At 45.1% G+C, this 22,363-nt stretch overlaps 1 protein-coding gene across 1 annotated transcript in view; it reads right to left on the reverse strand.

The window, feature by feature from the left end:
- ST6GALNAC5 (ST6 N-acetylgalactosaminide alpha-2,6-sialyltransferase 5) overlaps nucleotides 1-22,363 on the reverse strand; it is a 249,649-nt gene that overhangs the window by 2,248 nt on the left and 225,038 nt on the right. The window contains exon 4 of the mRNA XM_036754107.1: nucleotides 13,926-14,033. Within this exon, the coding sequence (XP_036610002.1) occupies nucleotides 13,926-14,033 (108 nt within the window). The remainder of the gene's footprint in view (nucleotides 1-13,925; nucleotides 14,034-22,363) is intronic.

Consider the following 22,363-nt stretch of genomic DNA (forward strand, 5'->3'; position numbering starts at 1 on the left):
GAGAGGGAGAAGAGAGATAGAAGAGGAGAGAGGGAAGAGAGAGAGAGAGGAGAGAGAGAGAGAGAGAGAGAGAGAGAGAGAGAGAGAGAGAGAGAGAGAGAGAGAGATGGTGGCGCCTTCCATTATTTCTCCCTTGGAGCTAAGTTGGGTCGTTCAGAAAATTCTTCTTGTCCTTCCCATTTGCCTTCTTGTGGTCATTGATTTATTGTTTTCTTGGCTCTGCGACAGTTCATCAAGGTCTTCCCATGATTCTCTGAATTCACCACATTTTACAGGGCATTTCTTTATCCATCACCCAGATTGGGTGCCATTGGTTTAGCCCCAATTGCCAAGCATCTATTTTATTTCGAGTTCTTTGTCACTGTGAAAAGTTCAGCCAACATTTATTAAGCACTGCCTAGATACCAGACGTTGTGCTGGACTCTGAGGACAAGAATGTAAGCACAGCACAGTCTGCTCTCGAGGAGCTCACAAAGAAAGACACGCCAGGAAAATTCCGATACCAAGGGGCCACACTGAAGAAATAACAAAACATTAAGATGTTTCACACTTAGCATGTCCAAATCTGAACTTGTCCTCTTTTCCAAATTTCCCTATTTCTGTGAAGGCACCATCACCTCAGCTCACAACTGAGGGGTAAACTTTGACTCTTCACTCTCTCTCACCCACCATATCTATATTGTTACCAAGACCTGTTGATCTAACTTTCAGAATGTCTCTCCTATATGCCTCTCCTCTCCTCTGATGCTACCACAGCTCTGGTGCAGGCCTCCGTGACCTCATGGCTAGACTGCTACTCTGGCCATCTGGTGGGTTCCCCTCCACAAGTCTCTTCCCACACCAGTCCCTCCTCCACTCATCTATCCAGGAGACCTTCCTAAAGTGCATAATGCACATGTCACCTCCATCCCCTATTAAATAAACTCCAGTAGCTCCCTATCACCTCCAGGATCAAATAGAAAACCATCTGCTTGGCATTCAAAGCCCTTTATAACCCAGCCCCACCCTCCTCTGTCTTTCCAGTCTTCTTAACACCTTCTCCTTTCCTCCCACCCCATTCATTATCTCCAATTTCTCCTGTATGTGGCTTGTCTGTACGTGATTGTTTGCATGTTATGTCCCCTGTTAAATGGTGAACTCCTTGAGAGCAATGCCTGCCTTTTACCCTTTGCACATAGGAGGCGTTTAATAAATGCTAATTGACTGACTGACTGACATTAGTAAAAACTTGTCAGACAAATTCTGTGTCAACTTCAATTTCAAAAGTGATCTTGTTTGGGGAGTATGCCAAATTCATCCTGCCTTGGCATCCTGAAGAATTAAGCTTTGATTCCACCATGACTCATGTTTTTAATTGATTCATCAAAGTTTAGAACACATTGTTGGAATCAGTCTGGTGACAGACACTTGATGTTTATAAAAATAATACGTGACTGACAAGGAGCAGACTGTTGAGAGGGGAGCTGAGAACCAGCAGAAGGAAGCCAAAGCTGCTATGTCCTTCTCTGCGGGAACTGTGTCCTGTAAAACTGATCTCCACATTTATTACTGAACTCTGATGACGATCCAACTGACTTGTCATCTATTCTCCCAACTGGCTCTTCTGGTGCCATGATTTTGGTGAGCATAGCCACTCTCTGATCCTTCCATCATATCCAAAATCCCACTGTTATCTTTGATATTTCCAATTCCCTCTCCCTCCACATCCAGTGACCAAGCATTGTTAGTACCAGTGACATGGCAGGGCACCAGGAAGACCTATATAGAATTCCTGCCTCAGATACTTTCTGGCTTTGTCATTCCAGGCAGGTCATTGCTCCTCTATGTAACTCAGTTTCTTCATCCATGCAATGAGGGCATGAGATCCATCCCATGGTCTCTATGGTCCCTTCCAGCTCTAAATATACTCACCCATGAGCCTATGATTCCATGAGCCTATAAATATGGATCCCACCTCTGACACTAGGTGAATGACCCTGGGTGTCACCTTCGTGAGGTTCACTACTTCTACTCTGTAAAATGGGGATGATAATAATTGCCCTGCCTAGATCTCAGGGGTGTTGCAAAGGAAGTGCTTGGCAAACAAATACATGGGAGATATTACCATGGAGAGAATGTAATTGGAAAAAAAGTGGAGGAAAGGACAGGAACTATTTCGTAATGTTCATATGAAAAAAGCATTTGGTAAATTTGAAGTGAAGTGTGAATAAATGTGAATTGTAGTTGTTGCTGTTGTTATCCAGACATTCAGTGTTTTTCCCTGTCTGGTCTCACTTTGGCCATCCAGCCTTATGTCACATGATTTCCCTTCACGTCCTCGATCTAGAGACCAGTCCAACTGGACTCTGAATTATGCCCCAAGCACTTGTTGAACATATTTCCTGCCTTTCTGCCTTTGCTCCCAGTGTTCTGTTCTTGGTACACTTCTCAATTTCTTGGACTCCTGCCCATCCATTAAAATCCAACTCACATGTCACTGCCCCAGAAATCTTCCCTAATTCCTCCAGTTGTTAAATACCATTACCCACTTAGAGTGCTTTGTTTTGTCCATCTCTAAGTTACTTATGGTGTATTATTTTGTATTATATTTATTGAAGCTTGTGTCATATACTGCTACTAGACTGTGGGTGTCTTGAGGACAGATACCACATTTCTCCCAATTGTGAATCTCCTCTTCTGCCTGTTACTGGGATCTGTACAATGTTGTTTCTGAAAGTGAATTGAATCCTTCAATTAAGTTGGACAGTGGTGATCTAGACAAGTTCCAGAGGAGGAGAGGCCAAATAGGAAAGGGCTTTTAGATTATGCCAGATGAGGGGCCAGGCTATGCAGGTACCATAGTCTCAAGGATTGACACTGACCTGTTTCCCCAGATGGTAGAATCAAATTTTTAAAGAGCAGCAAGAGACAGAAAGGTGCCATATGTGTTAGGTTTTAAGAGCCAAGACCAAGGACTGGAGACTGTGCCCCATGAAGGAAGGGACAGTCTTGCTGTTCTTTGCCTAGATCAGGCCACCCCAGAAGATGGTATTCAGTTCTGGACACCACATTTCAAGAGATATTGAGAGCCTGGAGAGCATCCAGAGTAAGGAGACAAGGATGGGAAAAGCCTCGAGATTATTTGAGACAAGGAGCTGCTGAAGAAACAAGACATGATGGCAGTCTTCTAGCTAGAGGAGGGACTGCCCTGGCTCTGCTTGGCTCCAGATGTCAGGACTGGGGGTGGTGGGGGGAAATTCTAAAAAGACCAACTTTGCCCAAGTATAAGGAGAAATTTCCTAAAAATTAGTTAGTCTAAATTAGCATGGCCTATCTCCAGAGGTGAGAGGTTCCTCCACACTAGAGGCTTCCAAGGCTAGATGACCAACAGCTGGGATGTATTATGAGGATTCACGTACAAGTTGAATAGATGGCTTTGGACATCACTTCCATCAAATGGGATGATTAAAAAAGGATTCTGTGAGAGCTTCTCCACCACAGAAATAGCATCATATAACTTGGATTCATAAGGCCTGAGTTTGAATCATGGCAATGCCATTACTCCTTCTGTGACTCTGACAAGTCACTTCACCATGTTTATCGTCAGTTTTATCATCTGTAAAATGAAGACGTTGGAAGAGACGGCCTTTGAGGATCCTTCCAGCTGTGAGCTTTTGGTCCTATAAGCCTGCAACGAGAGTCACAGAGTGTTTGGAGCTGGAGTGTCTGCTGTAATCATTTATAAAGCCCTTGGCAGCTTACATCTTGGTGGTTTAGGGAAGTTCTTGGACTTGATGACCTGAAGGCCTCTGGGCTCCCCACCCCCAGCTCTCTGGTTCACAGGCTTTTTGCATTTCTAGATTGTGGAGATGGGAAGCATTACTGCTTTGTCAAGGCCAGGAGAGACTTCGGGATAAGAGAAGGGAGCAATGGCATTGTCTCCATGGGCAAGATGATAAATCACACAGACAGGCTTTAGCCATCAGTCAGCAGCAATAAGGATGGGCTAGGCAGTGAAAGAGACATTTGGGCAGAGAATGATCAATCCTAGAATTTCAGAGGCATTTTGGACCTACCTCTGAGACCAGCAAGTCAAGCCTTATGGATGGCCTAGAGAGGACAAGCCTGAGCTCAGGTTAGGAGAATTGGCAAATGCCAACAAGGGGCATTTAAAAATTTTTTTATTTAATATTTTCACCCCATTTCTACCCTCCCCCCACTCCAAGATCGCATATATTCTGATTGCCCTGTTCTTCAGTCAGCCCTCCCTTCTGTCACCCCATTCCCCCCCATCCCCTTTTCCTTTACTTTCTTGTAGGGCAAGATAGATTTCTATGCCCCATTGCTTGTATATCTTATTTCTCAGTTGCATGCAAAACACCTTTTTTTTTGAACATCTGCTTTTAAAACTTTGAGTTCCAAATTCTCTCCCCTCTTCTCTCTCCGCCCACCCTCCCTAAGAAGGCAATCAATTCGACATAGGCCACACATGTGTCATTATGTAAAACCCTTCCACAATACTCATGTTATGAAAGACTAACTATATTTTGCTCCCTCCTATCCTGTCTCTTTTTATTCAGTTTTCTCCCTTGACCTTGTCCCTTTTTGAAAGTGTTTGCTTTTGATTACCTCTTCCCCTATCTGCCCTCCCTTCTATCATCCCCCCTTTTTATCTCCTTCCTCCTTCTTTCCTCTGGGGTAAGATACCCAATTGAGTGTGTATGTTATTCCCTCCTCAAGTCAAATCTGATGAGAGCAAGATTCACTCATTCCCCCCACCTGCCCCCTCTTCCCTTCCAACAGAACTGCTTTTTCTTGCCACTTTTATGCGAGATAATTTACCCCATTCTATCTCTCCTTTTCTCCCTCTCTCAATATATTCCTCTCTCATCCCTTAATTTTGTTTTTTTAGATATCATCCTTTCATATTCAACTCACCCTGTGCCCTCTGTCTATATATGTATATTCCTTTCAGCTACCCTAATACTGAGGTCTCATGAATTATACACATCATCTTTCCATGTAGGAATGTAAACAAAACAGTTCACTTTGGTAAGTCCCTTGTGATTTCTCTTTCTTGATTACCTTTTCATGCTTCTCTTGATTCTTGTGTTTGAAAGTCAAATTTTCTATTCAGCTCTTGTCTTTTCACTGAGAAAGCTTGAAAGTCCTCTATTTTATTGAAAATCCACATTTTGCCTTGGAGCATGATACTCAGTTTTGCTGGGTAGGTGATTCTTGGTTTTAATCCTAGCTCCATTGACCTCTGGAATATCATATTCCAAGCCCTTCAATCTCTTAATGTAGAAGCTGCCAGACCTTGTGTTATCCTGATTGTGTTTCCACAATATTCAAATTGTTTCTTTCTGGTTGCTTGCAGTATTTTCTCCTTAATCTGGGAGCTCTGTAATTTGGCAACAATATTCCTAGGAGTTTTCTTTTTGGGATCTTTTTCAGGAGGTGATTGGTGGATTCTTTCAATTTCTATTTTGCCCTTTGGCTCTAGAATATCAGGGCAGTTCTCCTTGATAATTTCTTGAAAGATGATATCTAGGGTATCTTTTTGATCATGGCTTTCAGGTAATCCAATAATTTTTGAATTATCTCTCCTGGATCTATTTTCCAGGTCAGTGGTTTTTTCCTATGAGATATTTCACATTGTCCTCCATTTTTTCATTCCTTTGGCTCTGTTTTATAATATCTTGATTTCTCCTAAAGTCACTAGCTTCCACTTCCTCCAATCTAATTTTTAAGGTAGTATTTTTTTCAGTGGTCTTTTGGACCTCCTTTTCCATTTGGCTAGTTCTGCCTTTCAAGGCATTCTTCTCCTCATTGGATTTTTGGAGCTCTTTTGCCATTTGAGTTAGTCTATTTTTTTAAGGTGTTATTTTCTTCAGTATTTTTTTTGGGTCTCCTTTAGCAAGTCATTGACTTGTTTTTCTTGGTTTTCCCACATTACTCTCATTTCTCTTCCCAATTTTCCTCTACTTCTTTTACTTGCTTTTCCAAATCTTTTTTGAGCTCTTCCATGGCCTGAGACCAATCATATTTTTCTTGGAGGCTTTTGATGTAGGCTCTTTGACTTTGTTGACTCCTTCTGGCTATATGTTTTGTTCTTTGTCACCAAAAAAGATTCCAAAGTCTGGAGTCTGAATCTGAGACTGTTTTCGCTGTCTGTTCATGTTCCCAGCCAACTACTTGACCCTTGAATTTTTCATCAGGGTATGACTGCTTGTAGAGTAGAGAGTACTTTGTCTGAAGCTTGAGGGGCTGTGCTGCTATTTCCCGAGCTACTTCTACACGGCAAGCTCTGCCACACCAGTGGTCCTCCTCCCCCAAGAACAGCCAACCAGGATTGCGGCCCAGATTCAAGCTGGGCAAAGCAGGTTTTGCACTCCAGCTCTAATCTGCCTCTTAATTCCTCCCGCCAGGTGGGCCTGGGGCCAGAGGCAACTGCAGCTGTAGCTCTGGAAGCAGCCTCAGAGCTGCACCGCCTCCACTGCCCCCGGGGTGGTGGCTGACAGCAAACCCTTTTCACTCTGTCCCGGCAGCTTTTCCCACTAACCTTCTCTGTTGTCTTTGGTGTTTGTGGGTTGAGAAGTCTGGTAACTGCCACAGCTCACTGATTCAGGGTGATACACCTGTTCCATCTGGCTCGTGGTCTGGTTGGTCCTGGAGCAGCCTAGGCTGGGCTGTGTTCCGCTCTGCTCACAGCTCCATGTGATAGACCCTTCCCACTGACCATCCAGGCTGTCCTGGGCTGGAGCCCTGCTTCCCTTTGCTATTTTGTGCATTCTGCAGTTGTAGAATTTGTTCAGAGCCATTTTTATAGGTGTTTGGAGGGACCTGGTGGGGAGCTCATGCAAGTCCCTGCTTTCCAGTTGCCATCTTGGCTCTGCCCCCTCAACAAGGGGCATTTTTTAAAGAATGTGTTACATGTCCTACAACCTGAACAGTGGATCAAATTCCAATTTCTCTGATCTTATGGAGAATTTTTTTGCAGTTCTCACAGAGATAAGAGCCCCCACTGGGGTAAATCCTCCCCATTGATGGGACCAGCCAGTGTGCCTGTTCTAGCAGCAATCCTGGAGGCATTGAGATGAACTGGCATTGGGTGTGTTCCAAAATTCAGCTTTACAAACATAGGAGGGACCTTTGACTCTATCTTGTCTGGGTGTCTTATTTTATAGGTCAGTCAGTCAAACAGCAGGACCTACTACGTGTCCATCAGTGTGCTAGGCTTCCCTCAATCTCAGGTAAAGTCCCACCTTCTACAGGAACCCTCTCCTTTCCCCCTTTACTTCTCACGTCTTCTCTCTGGCATTGTCTCCAATTCATCCTGTCTCCATCTTGTTCATACATAGTACATGCCGTGAACTCTTTGACAGGGGGATTGGTTTTTTGCCTTTTTTGTTTCCTCAGGGCTTAGCACAGTGCTTGGCACATAGTAGGTGCTTCATAAATGCTTTTTGACTTAACTAGGCACTAGAGACTGCTTGAAAAGCAATCAACGAATCAAGAAAGCAACAAGTACTGAAGTGCCTACTAGGGCTAGACACTGTACCAGATGCTAGGGGAAAGCATTTAAGAAGCACCTACTATGTGCCAGGCAATGTGCTAAGCACTTTATCTCATTTGAGCCTCACAACAACCTTAGGATGTAGGTACTATCATCATTCCCATTCGGTAGTTGAGGAAACTGAGGCAGACAGAAGTAGAGTGGCAGGGTCACTCAGCTAGTGTCTGAGTTGAATTTGAACTCAGGTCTTCCTGACTCTAGGACCAGCAATCTAGGATACAGAAACAAAAATGAAGCCATCCAAGGAGTCTACATTCCATGAGGGAAGACAACATGTGTGTGCCTGTCAGACACACTTTAGAGAATACACATTCACATGTGTACAAGACACCTCCAGAGGAGATACAAGGCACCTGTATGTCAACAGGGACAAAAGCAGACAAGCTCTGCCCATGAAGAGCTTCCCTTCTAACACGTCCACATGCCAGAGAAGGGGGATGCTGTGCCCAAGCGAACATTCATTGGAAAGAGCAGACAGGGTTGGAGCTTGGGTCCTTGGGGTCTGCCCGGCTGCTCATGCCCCACAAGACTCTGGACCAACTGCTCCAGGGGGAAGCGAGGAGGTAGCAAGAAGATGTTTGCTTGTTTTTATTTTGCACTTAAAAAACTTTCATGTGAAATAGATTCCTTTATGGACCATTTCAAGCAAAGGGATTCAATTCCAAAGGAATCTAACAAGCAAAAACAGCAGTCCAAGGTGTTGCCTGAGGGCAGAGGAGACATTTTGGATGTGCTTTTGGGTGTCCACAATGTCTCCTAATGTAAGCTCTTGGAGGCCAAGGACCATTTCATTTTTGTCCTTGTATTCCCAGGAAGTAGAATCGTGTGTGACACACAGTAGGCACTTCCTAAAGCTTGTGGTTTGTTCGATTAATCCATTTTCCTCATTACTCAAGGTTATTCTTTGCCTGCCTGGAGCCCTGGCCCTAACCCCCCTGTATTGGATGTTTCAGCAAGAATCCTGGAGTTGGCAGGAACCTAAGCTGATCTAGGAAATGGAATCCCTGAGAAATGGGCATCCACCCTTGGCTTTGAGTCCATGTGTGAAAGCAAGTCTCCTGTACTCCCAAGGCAACCCATTCAGGAGGAAGGCTTTTTCCCTTTCATTTAGTTGAAATTTTCTTCTTGATTATTTCTGCTCATTACCCCCAGTTCTGCCTTCAAGCAGAATTCATTTAATCCTTTTTTTCCCCACATGAAAGCCCTCCAAATGCTATCAGACCCTCCCTAAATATTCCTTTCTCCAGGTTCAACATACTCAATTCTTGAAACAATTCTCAGAGGACATTGCCTAAATGATGGGCATTCCCTTGATTTCCAGTTCTTTGCCATCACAAAAAGAGCTCCTATAAATATTTTTGAACATATGGGTCCTTTTCCCACTTGTATGATTTCTTTGGGATACAGCCCTAGAGGTGGTATTGCTGGGTCAAAGGGTATGCACATTTCTATAGCCCTTTGGGTGAAGTTCTAAATTAGTCTCCAGAATGGTTGGATCAGTTCACAACTCCACCAACAATGCATTAGGGTTCCAATTTTACCACATCCTCTACAGCATTTATGATTTTCCTGTTTTGTCATTAGTCATTCTGACAGGTGAGATATGGTGCCTAAGAGTTGTTTTGATTTTATTTTTCACTTTCATTTTTTTTCTATTTGAATCCTCTTGTTCAAAACGCTAATATGGAAATGTTTTAGGTAATTGCACATATATAACCTATATCTAATTACTCCCTGTCTTATGGAGGGGGGAGGGAAGGAAGGGATAGAATTTGGAACTCAAAAGTTTAAATGAAAATATTTTAAAACTTGCAAAAAAGAATGCTTTCCTGTGTGTGCTAGTATCCCTAGCACAGTGATTGGCTAGGGAGGGGAGACTGGGACCAGACCTGTGTTTCATTCATATTAGGAACTCCCAGCTGAGAAAGCTCTCTCCACCAATGCAGGTCAACACCTTTTCTGTAACTTAAATGTGCCAGAGCACTGAGTAACTTGCCCAAAGTCATGAAGCCAGTAGGTGTCTGGGGTGGCACTGAGGCCAGCTCTATCCACCTCACCACAGATGATTGTTACATGATAAATACTTAACAATTGCTTATTAATTGTTTATATGTAAACAAATTGTACTCTCCTCCCCCCAGTAGAACATAAGCCCCTCCCCCCACCAAGGGCTGGGACTCTTATTTTTATCCTGGGTCTGCAGTGTCCGGCACAGTGCCTGTCCAGCACATGCTTACTAGTGGCCTGACTGATGGATGGATTGAACTGAACAGAAACACCGTCGACAGCATTAGCATTCAACCCCAATCCTGTACTTTCCTTTTATTCTCCACTATGGATGGAAGCCAAGGAAAAAAACACTTCCCTGTTGTCCTGGCAGCTTTATTAATGCTCTCTGGCTAATAATTCTAGCAGAATCAACTCTCTGATATTCATGGTACCTTTGAGATGTCCTTCACATTATGGATGAGATATTAATTTAGTTCCATGGTGGTGATCACTCTGAACCATTACTCCACTAATTAATACTCTAGAAACGATGGGGAACAGAGAGTTGTAAACTTGTTAATGTACCCAGGATCACCAGAAATCAGATTATTAGGCAAAATTTTAATGTGCAGTCCATTATTATTGCAAACAATTTACAATGGAAACTGAGCCTGGAAATATCCCTCCATACCTTCCTTCTGAAGGCAGCGAGAGTAGATCATTCACAGCAATTTATATTCCATCTGAAGAGAAAGGGTTTGATTTTCAGAAGAGATAGGGCATGATTTAGGGGCCTTCGTGCTGCAGAGTAATATGTCTTGCTGCTGTCTCTGGTGCTATTTGCATCCCTTCCTTTGTGGCTTTCTGTACATGGGTACATGGTACTGGGGAGAAGCACAGGGGCTGCAGATGGATGAACTTTCTAGAAACCAGGGCTTGGGCTGGAGTCACACTGCCTTGGTTCAAAGCCCACCAAATTACCTCCATGACCCGGGCAAGTTATTCACCCTTTTGAGCCTCAGTTTCCTCACTGGCGAAATGAACAACGGGACCAGCGATTTCTGAATGTCTGGCCCTGGGTTCCTAGGTGAGTACTGAAAGACTAGTTGTGGTACCTTGCCATAAATATCACAAAGGTTCATGTAATAGAAAAATGCATTGAGCTAAGGCAGTGACCCTGTCCAAATGCGTATGCAGCTTTCTGCATCGGTGGTCCCCTTGTCTTTACCGAGCAGATGGAGAAGAGACCAAAACTGGTAAGGAAACTGTGGCTGCCTGTCAGCATTGCTTCCCTTAGTCATGCTGCCTTCTCAGCTCAGGCAAGTCTTCTGACGCATCTCCGAATCCCTTGGTCATCGTTTCTCAATGATACTCTGTGGAGTTGATCTGCCACATTTTTCCCCGTTCCCTATCACTAGGTAGTCATTTTGTTTTCAGTGTTCTATTCTAATCAAACATTGTGATAGGCATGGCTGAAAGAGGCCTGGTTTTGGAGTGAGAAAATCCGGGTTAGAATCTTGGATCTGCTCCTTCCAAGGGTGTGATCCTGGGTAGGTCACTGGGGATCTCTGAGCCTTGGTTGACTCCTCTGTCAGATGAGGGGAGCAGACTTGATAATTCATTCCAACTCTGGGTCACATGACCCTGCCTAACCCCTTTGAATTTCACAGCCTGACTCAAAACAGCCATTGAGGAAAGACCGCCTTCTTCCCAGATGACAGGGAGAAAAATGTTTCCACTTGGCCAAGTGGCTTTTAAAAAACCAGGGTCACAGTGAGCCCAGCGTCCTGCCCAGTAAGTGAGACTGCCTGTCGTTGGCCTCTGTAGCCAGAGAGTGGGGCCACAGAGGCTGCTTCTGCTTATGGGCAGGTTTGTTTTTGTAGATCAGTACATGACATATCCTCCTTTGCCTGGAGAGCGTGTGTGCTCCTGGTCAACGGGCAGGTAAGCACTCTCCATCACTGTGACTAAGGTCAGAGAATCAAAGAATCTTAGCATGGGAAGGGGCTTTAGAGGTCCTGTAGACCAGCACTCCACACCATAGTGGTTTATGAGCCATGGTGTGTGAAAGACAACCCCCAACTCCTAAGAGTTAGCCCTAGAACTCTGGAGGTGCCCCAGGGTACTGAAATATGGAGGGAAGAAGGCAAGGAGAGGAGGAAAAGAGGAGAGGAGGGAAGGAGAGAGAGAGGGGTAAAGCAGTAGACTTAGAGTCAGGATGAGCTGAGTTGAAATCCAGTGTCAGACACTGAGTAAGCTGGGTGAGGTTGGGCTGACCTCTGCTGCCTCAGCATCCTCAACGATAAGATGGGGCTCATGTTGATGGCATCTGTCTTCCAGGGTTGTTGTGAGGACCACATGAGACCCTTAGTGCAGTGTCTGGCACATAGTAGGAGCTTCAGAATGTTTGTTCCCTTCTGTTCATGCCTCTCTCCAGACTGTGGATGGAATGGGATGATACAGACAAAGCTCTTTGTAAATGTTACAAGTGTGATATGTGACCGCTGTGGTCGTCATCATTGTTGTTGCAACATGACCTGGTCTGGAGGCCCTCCACCCTCCTGGTGGTCCTCTTCCAAAACCCCTCCAGCTCGTCTGGGGCTTCCTTAGAATGTGGTGCCTGGTGCTAAACATGGCATTGGATATGGTCTGACCTGGCAAGGGGCCATGGCCTTCCTGGCTCTGGTACAAGGCCCACCATGGCACAGGCTTCTTTGGCGCACTCTTGGCTCACAGGCCCACTAACCTCTGTGACTTTAACCCCTGGGAGGCTACTGGGATCCCTTGAAGAGACCCGCAGTCCCTCAGGGCCTGAAATGGTTAATGTGCCTCAGAACAAGGGACCGTGAACTCCTGTTTCACTTGAAGAGCCTGGCCCAGTGTGGATAATTCTTTGGATTCAGATGACAGGTTGGGGAATATGCAGGGGCACCTGAGCAGCTCGATACCTAATAGGCAGCCACGCGGTATTGTTCTGTGGGAGTTTGCTGTTACACGGATGGGCAGCCAAAGGCCCATCTGAGGCTGATTCTAAATGGAGAAGTAACCTGGGGCCAATTCATGTCTCAAATGAGCCTCATCCCCCAGACCAAGGACTTCAAGCGACATCAAAGTCATGCGCTGGCATTGAAGTCATGTGCTGGCAATGGTTCACCCTTCCACCTCACTGGAAGCTGACAATGTGTGACCCTCTCAGTGTCCTTAGAGGAAGGTGGCTCCAGTCCCTCAGCCACCCCCTGTCCAGTCCTCCTCACCTCTCCCTGGCTCTGGGACAGCTAAGGAGGCTACTTGAAGGGGATGCTAGGGATGAGGGTACCCCATTCAGGAGACTCTCATGTGAGTGTCACTCTCTATGTGTGTCTGTCTGACCATTCATGCCAAAGTGATGTACAAAATGCCTCATGGATAAACACGTTTTTTAAGGCCCATGGATAAATAAGCTTATTATTATACGTAGGTATACAAAGAAACTATATTGAATTATAGTTATCAAAATATTTTAAAGAAAGACGTTCATTCCAATTAGGAATCCCTGATTAATCGTGAGTCCAAATAAATCAGGCTGTGCACTTTGGGAGGGGCTCAAAGTCTGCCTGCACCCATGCCAGCCAGATAAGGTGATGCACATAAGGAGATGCTCCTAACTTCTTTTGACATTAAAAATGAACCCAAATCAGGCAAGCCCATGCATTTGGCTCCAGACTTGCAGACACAAGGGCAATGGCAGACAGGAGACAAGCCAGGGAAGCAGGCTCTGAGGAACAGTTTAATTTTAGAAAACAGTCCCAACTGTCAGAAGAATTGCCCTCTTTAGCTTCTTAAAGAATCACCACATTCCTTTCAAAGGAGAAGAAAACTAATATTTCTTAATGCTCGCTTCACATTAATATCACGCCAATTATTGCCTTACTCTCTGCTGATAAATATTCAAGGGAGAAGTGAGACCCACAAGATGGATTAATTCTCTGGCAGTACAAACAAAAACTTTCAATATTTTATACCACATAATTAAATGCTGTTTGTTACCTTCAGAATCAGACCTTGGGACACGTTAATTAATTGCTTCAAAAAGGCAGTTAGACATGCTTCAGGGTTGATGTTCAGAATGCGACATTTCCAGGATCAGATTTAGGATTGTAGATTGAGTGCCAGATGGCACCTTAGATGCCCTCTATTCTGACCCCCTCATTTGACAAGTGAAAAAATGGAGGCCCGGCTTAGTGAGGTGGACTTCCTGAAGCCCCACAGCTAGGAGTGGCCCAGCTGGGGAATGGCCCTTCCAACCCAAAAGCAGCCTGCTTTCTCTCATCCCTCTCTGCTTCTTGAACCCACCCCATTCAGTGTTGCCAATGAGGAATGCTTCCAGAACAAATCTTACCTGCAGAAATCGGGGGGCACCATGCCATAGACATTTATTCGGTCGCAGAGCTCTAATGCGATCGTCATTGTGAACCAGCCAGTGCTGAGCCAAGTGTTGGAGATCTTCCTGAAAGGAAACACAATTAAGCTTCCAGGTTGGCACACCCTTACTAAAATATATAGATGAGAGACAATAAAAACTCTGTCATTGAGTCTTCAATCAAACAGAAATCTCTTAACTGGACTTGCCACATATTACAACGTAATTCAACAAAAATGCTCAATAAACATTTATTGGAAATCTAGAGGCTGCACAGAAACATCGCTGTCTCCCCGGAGACCATTTTAGGAAGCCGGTGTCTGGGATTCAGCGAAGTCACAGTCTCTGAGCCAGACCTTGTGTCCAGACCAATGGACTCAGAAGATGGAGCTGAAAACAACCTCAGGGCTCCCAGAGCCTGGCTGCCTCGTTTGACAAAAGAGGAAATCAAGGCCAAGCAATCTGAAAAAAAAGGTTCACTTCTACTAAAAACTAACCAACCAAACAAGAATGCTCCGGATGGAGCGCTAGGCCTGAAGTCAGGGAGCCCCGCGTTCCAACCTGACCCTAGACAATTCCTACCTGGGTGACCCCGGGAAAGTCATTGACCCCAACTCAGCCTCAGTTTCTTCGTCTGTGAAGTAAGGATAATAACAGCACTGCCCAGGGTTACTGTGAGGATCAAATGAATTAATATTTGCAAAGCCCTTCGTCAGCCTTAAGGTTCTGTGTAAGCGCTGTCTACTGATCACAACAGCGATGTCTCCCACCACTAGTGCTCGTCCTCCCCCACCACCCCTCAGTATTACATAGATTTTGTATTTGCTTAGATGGCGTTTGGATCCCAGGTTTAGAGCTGAAAGGTTTACAGGTCATAGTTCAATATGGGAAAGCTGAGTCTGAGAGAGGGGAAGGGATTTGTCTGAGGCCACAGGAATCATAACTAGTGGACATTTCATTTGAACCCGAGTCTCTGTACACATGTCATTTCCCCTGGAGAATGTTAGCCCCATGAGAGTAAGGGTTAGTTCATTTTGGTCTTTGCCTCACCAGCACCTAGGACAGTGCCTGGCACAGAATGGGTGCCTAATAAGTGCTTTTTTGAATTGAGTTGATCTGAATCAGTCCAGGGACTCTTGATCTCAAACTTATGTTGGTCACCTCTAAGAGTTGATACAGTCTTTAGTTGGGGTCAAAAAGATCATTATTCATGGCCCACTGTCTGACAATAAAGATTTGAAAACGTAGCTAGGCTAGTTTGAGTGACATACAGAATCCATACCCGCCCATACTCAATTCAATTAAACAAATACTGATTAATTGCTTTCTTCTCTCAGCCCTGCAGCCCTCCCAGCCTGGAAGGACCTATCCTCATCTGGCATGACCTGTGAGTACACAGGTCACTTCCAGTCCCCAACAATCAGAGCCTTCATGAAGGTCAGTGGAGTGGTGAATTCTAATTATTCAAAAACTCTCTATTAGCCAAGTCATTTAGACAGCTTGAACCATTCCATTCCCTGATGACATGAAGAAATGTAGACTTTAAGCCATGTGGATGAGGCAGTGCATTGAAGTGGAAAGAACACTCGATCAAGGGCCCAAGGTCTCAGCTTCAAATACCCTGCCCTATTTAGATACTCCTTACCTGGGTGTGTGACTGTTGGGACAGAGTCCTTTCCCCTTGTTACACCTCTTTTCCTTCTCTAACAAATGAAGCAGTGGGGTTGGTTGGCCTCTGAGCCACCTTTCAGCTCAAGATCTATGAGCTAGTGAAGAGTCTTAGACTTGTTCTGTTTGGTCCCAAAGGACAGAACCAGGAGCAATGGGGAATTGGCAGAGGCACGATGAGGCTGGATGTAGGAACATCTTCCCAAACATGAGTGCTGTTCAAATGCAAAGGGCTGCCTGGGGCAGTGGTGGGCTTCCCCTCATCATGGGTCACTAACTGGAGGCTGAAGGTGTGGTTGGAAGTTCTGGGATGTACACAAGTAAGCAGGAATCTTCATGTATGTGAGTATGCTATGGGGAAGTCTTACCTCAAGTGAAATGAACCAACCAGTCTGTCCTTGTTACTGATCTCTCTGTTGCTCATCCCATTTTGATGAGCCTGTGGTGAGAGGGCCTCTGTCCTGTCTGTGTCCCTGGGACTATTTGCTCTACTTGTCCTGAACAATTCAGGGCCCAGCTCTGTTCTTGAAAAGATCAGAAATTGCATCATCTTTCACAGTCCTCCAGGCTCCTTGATCCCATCTGAGGATGAGCCCAGGAAGGCCACACCTGGAAGAAGAACCTGATGGTAAATGAGTGCTCCTGCCAGCCTCCCTAAGATACAGCTCGGCTGGGGGGGGGGTCTTTCCATCTCTTGGTGGATCCCTCTTTCATTTTGTTTTCATTTTGCAGTGGTCGTGGTGCCCCATTAACCAGTTTCAAATACCTTATCCCCAAGGTCAGACTGTCTGACTTTGCCCAACCACAGTGTCATGTGTGAGATGAATAAGGGATTTCACAGGGCAGCTTTTTGCTTTTAACTTCAAACATTAGACAATGGTAGAAAGTGATTTTCTTTTGAAGGGGCCTCATATTATTTTCATTTCACAGGGAGTGGAATTGGCAGGAGTGGAAGGTGGGGAAAGGAGGAGAAAGGATGTGATATAAGGAGAAATCTTTTATTTTGTCCCAAACCTCAGCTAGGTCAGGGCACCAGCGGACCCCTCAGTCAGTGTTCTCTGATATCCAGTTTTAAAATTATCTGATCTAAGCAGCTGCTCCATTCCCCAAATGCTGGGGAAAGCAGCTGAGTCCACTGAAAGTGCCCTGGTGCTCTTAACAGGCACACAGAGTCTGAAGGTTCCAAGAGATACCATCGATTCGGCTCTTTCCTGCATCACCCTTTGGTTTTAATGCAGAGGCTGATTGCTCCCTTAGGCAGGATAACCCAAGTCTCAGAGCTAGATTTGGAACTATTAGACAGGATGGTCATGGCATGAAACAAATCATTCAACAATCATCTAGTGCCCAGAACATGTACCTGGCACTGTGTTGGGAGAGCTTTGCAAACCATTATTAGGAGCCTCCTTCTTTCCCTCCAGCCATGGCCACATCGCACAGCTTTGGAGCCAGAGAGAAGTGGGCTGGTAAATATTTAACAACCAGTTCTGTGCCTCCCCCCTCCCCTTGCTAAAGGGTATATGACATGCTTCATCCATACATTCTCTATCACCATCAAGTGCTGATTTGTAGCTTTGCAGATTCTAAAGGTGTAAATACACTCACAGAAAATGTAACGATGGCCTGGCTAGGGAGGATTCGAGCACACCCCTGTAGCCAAAGTATGTCGATCCAGGTCCCAGTTCATGTGACCTTGGTCAAGGCACTCAGTCCCTCAACCGTGAAATGAAGCTGTGGGAACATATGGTCTCTAAGGTCGGTTCCAGCTCTAAACTGATGCTCCTATGGTCTCTTTTGGTGGAATGGGGGGATGGGAGGTCATAGAGCATAGATCTAGAATTGCAAAGAACCTTAGAAATAATCTAGTCCTTAGGTTCATAGTTGTAGTGCTGAAAATGAGCTTAGAGTCCATCTTCTTTGGTCTCTCCATTCTACAGCCAAGGAGCAGGGAGAGGCGGAGATATTTGTCCAAAGTCGTGGGGTGCTAGCAGCTGAGGTGGCATTTGAAGAGGTCCCCTGACGCCAGAGCCAGGTCTCTTTTTCCTCTAGAAGGTCCCAAGGGTATGAGTAAGAAGTGAGGCAGGTTATTGGGGAGGGGCTGTGGGAGGAAGAACCTGGAGGTCTTCCTAGAGGGGAGGGCGATCCAGCCTGGCTCTGCCGGCTCAGCCGCGTGGGCCATGCAGGAAAGTGATTCTGGACTGAGATGCCAACAAGATGGGGCAGTTGTAGAGCTCATTTGTGTACCCCGAGAAATGGATTTGGGAAGCTGGGAGTGACCAAGAGCCTATCTTGGCTCCTCACCTCTCTTACCCAGGGGCTGCCCGAATCCGAGGGAAAAAGGGCAATTGGAGGCTCGAAGTTCCCCAGGCACACATGGAAAGCATGCCAGCGGGAGACAAAGGAAACAAGCGACCAGCCTTCAAAAAGGCGACTTGGTCGTGGCTCAGTCTGGTTCCGAATTCTTTCAGGCTAAGACACCGGAGAAACCCCGCAGGAAAGCGGCGGCTCTCTTGGAAGGTTTGAACCCCTTTCCAAGAAAGGAATCTCTCCTATTTTTTACGCTTAATCATCTGTAATGGAAGAATATGAAAAGCTGTCATGTGCTTATTAGGGGAAATTATCAAATATTCTTTTATATGATGAAGTAACACCCAGAGCTGCTAATTCTACAGTGCGCAGTAAATTACAGTGCGAGGGCTTTCTGCTCGGCGAGAATCTCATTTAGAATCTCCACGGCGACGCTCTCCCCGCAGTTAATTCATTTCTGTCCCCTTTATCTAATTACTCTAATATTGGTTCGCAATCGCATTTTCCTAATGCCCCCTTATTCAATTATAAAGTTATTTTCAAGTACAGTTACTTTCTAATATCAGAGAACACTGGGGTGCAATCAGTGCCTCTTGGAGTGTTTCTTCACCTCGGAGAGTTTAGGGCTCTTTTCTCCTCTGATTTCACGCGGTGACAAACTCCGAATTCCGATCCAGCCAACTCTACACTCTTTTCTTGTCTCAGCTCCCGATCCAAAAATGCATTCCCCTTCTCACGACGTCTCGGAAATCCGCTTCCTTTCATTTTCAGGTGTTATAAATATGCCATTGCTCTTCTTGAATTCAATAAATAATCCATGAAATTGAAGAGCACAATGTGTGATAGATGTCACGACTTTACTACTCCTAGGCTCCAGCCTACGCAGAACCGAAGACTTTCTAGGAGAAATCCCCCAGGGGCAGGGATGGGGAGGGGGTAGATGGAGGGTTGGAGGCGGACGTGGGGAGTGGTGGATGGGGGGTGGAGGGAGGGGGAACGGTCATTGGGTCCAGTCAGCTAAGAGGGGGCTCCCTGAGGGGTGTTCGGTGAGGGCCACCTCCAGACCCTGATTCACTTACAAAAAGCAGTTATCTGAGCCAGCTGTGGAATGGCCTGAAGAACATAAGCGTCAGAGGACAACAGCCGAATACTCACGTGCCCCAGGCGACGTCTATCTGAACCCCGTGGACAAACCGGACCCAGAGGAGGAGAATAGTCATCCCAAGAGTTCGCTAGCTCTCTCTAGTGCCTTAGGTTTGCTACACAGTGTAAAATACTATTATGGCATTGAACCCTCACAATGGCTCTGCGACCTAAATGCTGTTATTATCCCCGTTCTACGAATGAGGAAACTGAGGCAGACTGAGTTTAACGACTTGCCCAGGGCCATATAGCTAATAAGTATATGAGGCAGAATTTGAACTCAAGTCTTCCTGATTCCAAGTCCGACCCTTTATCCACCCTATCAGTCAGCTACCTAATGATAATGATAATAATCGTAATCCTAGGTTCAAGCCTGGATCAAACTGCTCCCCATTTGGGGAGTAGATTTTTACTTCATTTTCATCTATGTTTCTGCCTGCTTCCTCATAATAAAATTTTATAAAAGAAAATTATCTGTTAATGATTATAATTCACACTTAATTTCTTTACATTTGACAAAAGACCTTCTCCACAATACGGTGAGTATGGTCACTCTCCTGTTGTGGGTAAGGAAACAGCCCAGATGGATTAAATGACTTGCCCAAGGTCACCTGGCTAATCGCTATCCATCATAGAGCACTGGGCTTGGAGGCAGGAAGAGTGATCTTCTTGAGTTCAAATCTGACCTAAGACACTTCCTTGCTGTTCAACCTTGGGCAAGTCATTCCACTTTGACTCAGTTTCCTCATCTGTAAAATGAGCTGGAGAAGGAAATGGCAAACCCCTCCAGGATCTTTGCCAAGAAGACCCCAAATGCGGCCATGGAGAGTTGGACGTGACTGACAACAACCAAGGTCACGGATGTGTTGAAGGCAGGACTTGAACCCAGGGCTTCTGTTTTCCTGACTCCAGTCCAGTTCTGTAGCTGACATTCTACATTCGTCTCCTTCTATGGACTTCCCATTCAATCTGGCCTTTGTTCTCATGTTTCAATGGAAACTTTTTTCTAAGGTTGTCAACAGTATCTTAATTGCTCAATATGATGGTCTCTCATAGGCCTCATCTCCCTTTGTTTGGACACAGTCAACCAACTTCTACCTCTCCTCTCCACCTCGCACACTCCTTCCCCCAGACACCCCTCCCCCCAGCACACCTCCTCTCCTCTTTTCCCTTGGCTTTCATGATGCTTTGTTCCCCTGGTTCTCCTCTTATGGACCTGAAATCTCTGTGTCTCTTTCATTGGACCATCCATGTTTCCCCTTCTAATTAATCATGGGCATCGTTTCCTCCTGAGCCTTCACTTTTTTTTTCCTCTACATTCTCTTTCTAGTGGATCTCATCAGCTCTGATGGCTTCCATTATCATCTTTCTGATGATACTCTCTAATCTTTACATATCCAGGCCCAGTCTCTCTCAAGAGCTGCAGCCCAACACCGTCAACTGCCTTCGAGGTATATCTCCTGGGATGTCCCATTGATCATTCAGACTGTCCAAAATAGACCTCATCTGTCCTAGTTCCTAAAATGTCTGCTATTCCAGACTTGCCTGGTTCTGTGAGAGCATCCCCATTATTCAAGTCACCCATGTTTGCAGCCTTGGAGTGCTCCTCCCCTCTTCACCCCTCCTCCCTATCCCTTCCCCATATTTCATTAGTTGACAAGTCTTATTAATTTTACCTTCACAGCCTCTCTCACATCTGTACTCTTCACTCCATTAACAAAACCACCAGGGTAACCCAGCCTCTCATCATCTCCGAAATCATGTTCCTCCTAAGACTTCTCAGGGGTTCCCTATGATTTCTCTGATAAAATGCAGATGCCACAGCTTGGTATTTAAAGACATGACCCCAGACTCCATGTTACTCTTCTTCCCAGTCAGCCCAGGGGGCACTTCTGTTGTTCCCATGGTCCCTCCACCCCCATTTCTGCCCGAGGTGCCTCTTGTGGGCTTTCTGCCTTCAGACAGTTCTTTGAACTTGAGTGTCTCTCAGGACCCAATGCAGGGGCTCCATCCTATAGACAAGGACATTTCTGATTCTCCTAGTTCAGGAATTCTTCACTTTGCTGCATCCTGGACCCCTAGGCAGTCAGTCTGGTGAAATTTTAGAATCATAATTTTAAATTTAAAATAAAAACAAAATCCATTGGATTATAAAGGAAACCAGTTATAATGGAGTACAATTATCAAAATATTTTTTAAAAAAACAAATATACAGGCCACTTGGTTAAGAACCTTTGATAATCATTAGCTTTCTTTCCACACTAAAATGATTTGTATTTAGTTATATGTGCCTCCCCCTACACCCCAGAATGTATGCTCCTTGAGATCAGGGTCTATTTAAAAAAGATCTTTGTATTCATAGCATGGAGCAGCTGCCTAGTGAATGCTTGTTCAATCAGACTGCATTGAAAGAGCCCAGCTTGCTGAGTGACCTTCAGTGAGTCATTGGACCACTCTGGGCCTCCACTTCCTCATTTGGGAAATGAATGGGCTGGTCAAGATTATCTTTCTGTCCTTTTTGGCCATAATAAAATACGAATAAATCAAGGAACATTAGTTTACATTCAGACTATGCTGTGTCCTTTGGATTTCTAAGGGCCTCATAAAGATTGGAAAAACTCACTTTGCCAATTGTCTGACTTAAGACCCTGCTGACCCACCCTCTAGAAAAACTTTCGCCCGACAGGTTGTCATCACCCTGCCAAAGATAGTTGGATTTCCACCATAAAAGGGAGCTCCATTCATTTTAATTTTCACAAATCAGTCAAAAAGTAACTCTGAATATGTTACTCTAAAGTAAAACCTGATGCCACCATCTCTCTCCCTTTTTGGCCTTATGGATAGATTACTGAACCTGGAGTCAGCAAGACCTTCCTCTACCATTTGTGAACTGTGTGATCTACAAGGCTCTTGCCCTGGCAGAGCCTCAGTGTTCTCATCTGTAAACTGGGGGTCATAATGCCTGTAGTCTCTACCTCAGAGACTTGTTATGAGACTCAAATGAGAAAAAGGCTGGTCAAAGAACTGGCGGATTTCAAAATGCTTTGAAAATACCAGTTATTATTATTACTGTAACTGAACTGTGCAGGTGAAATATTTTGTGATGAAATAATTCATCACAACTACTTAAGATTCTTTTGAAAAAAAGAAAGACAGGTGCCTGATGTTTTATCCATGTGTATTGGCAATCAAAATGGGCTCTTAGCACTTAATTCAGCCAAGTGCCCTTGAAGAGTTTGGCCTTTATTTCCTTGATTAAATTAGGAGTCCTTGATAACCTCCTTGCCTCAAGGGAAAGG

Source organism: Trichosurus vulpecula, chromosome 4, assembly GCF_011100635.1.
Source record: "Trichosurus vulpecula isolate mTriVul1 chromosome 4, mTriVul1.pri, whole genome shotgun sequence".
Classification (NCBI taxonomy): Eukaryota; Metazoa; Chordata; class Mammalia; order Diprotodontia; family Phalangeridae; genus Trichosurus; species Trichosurus vulpecula.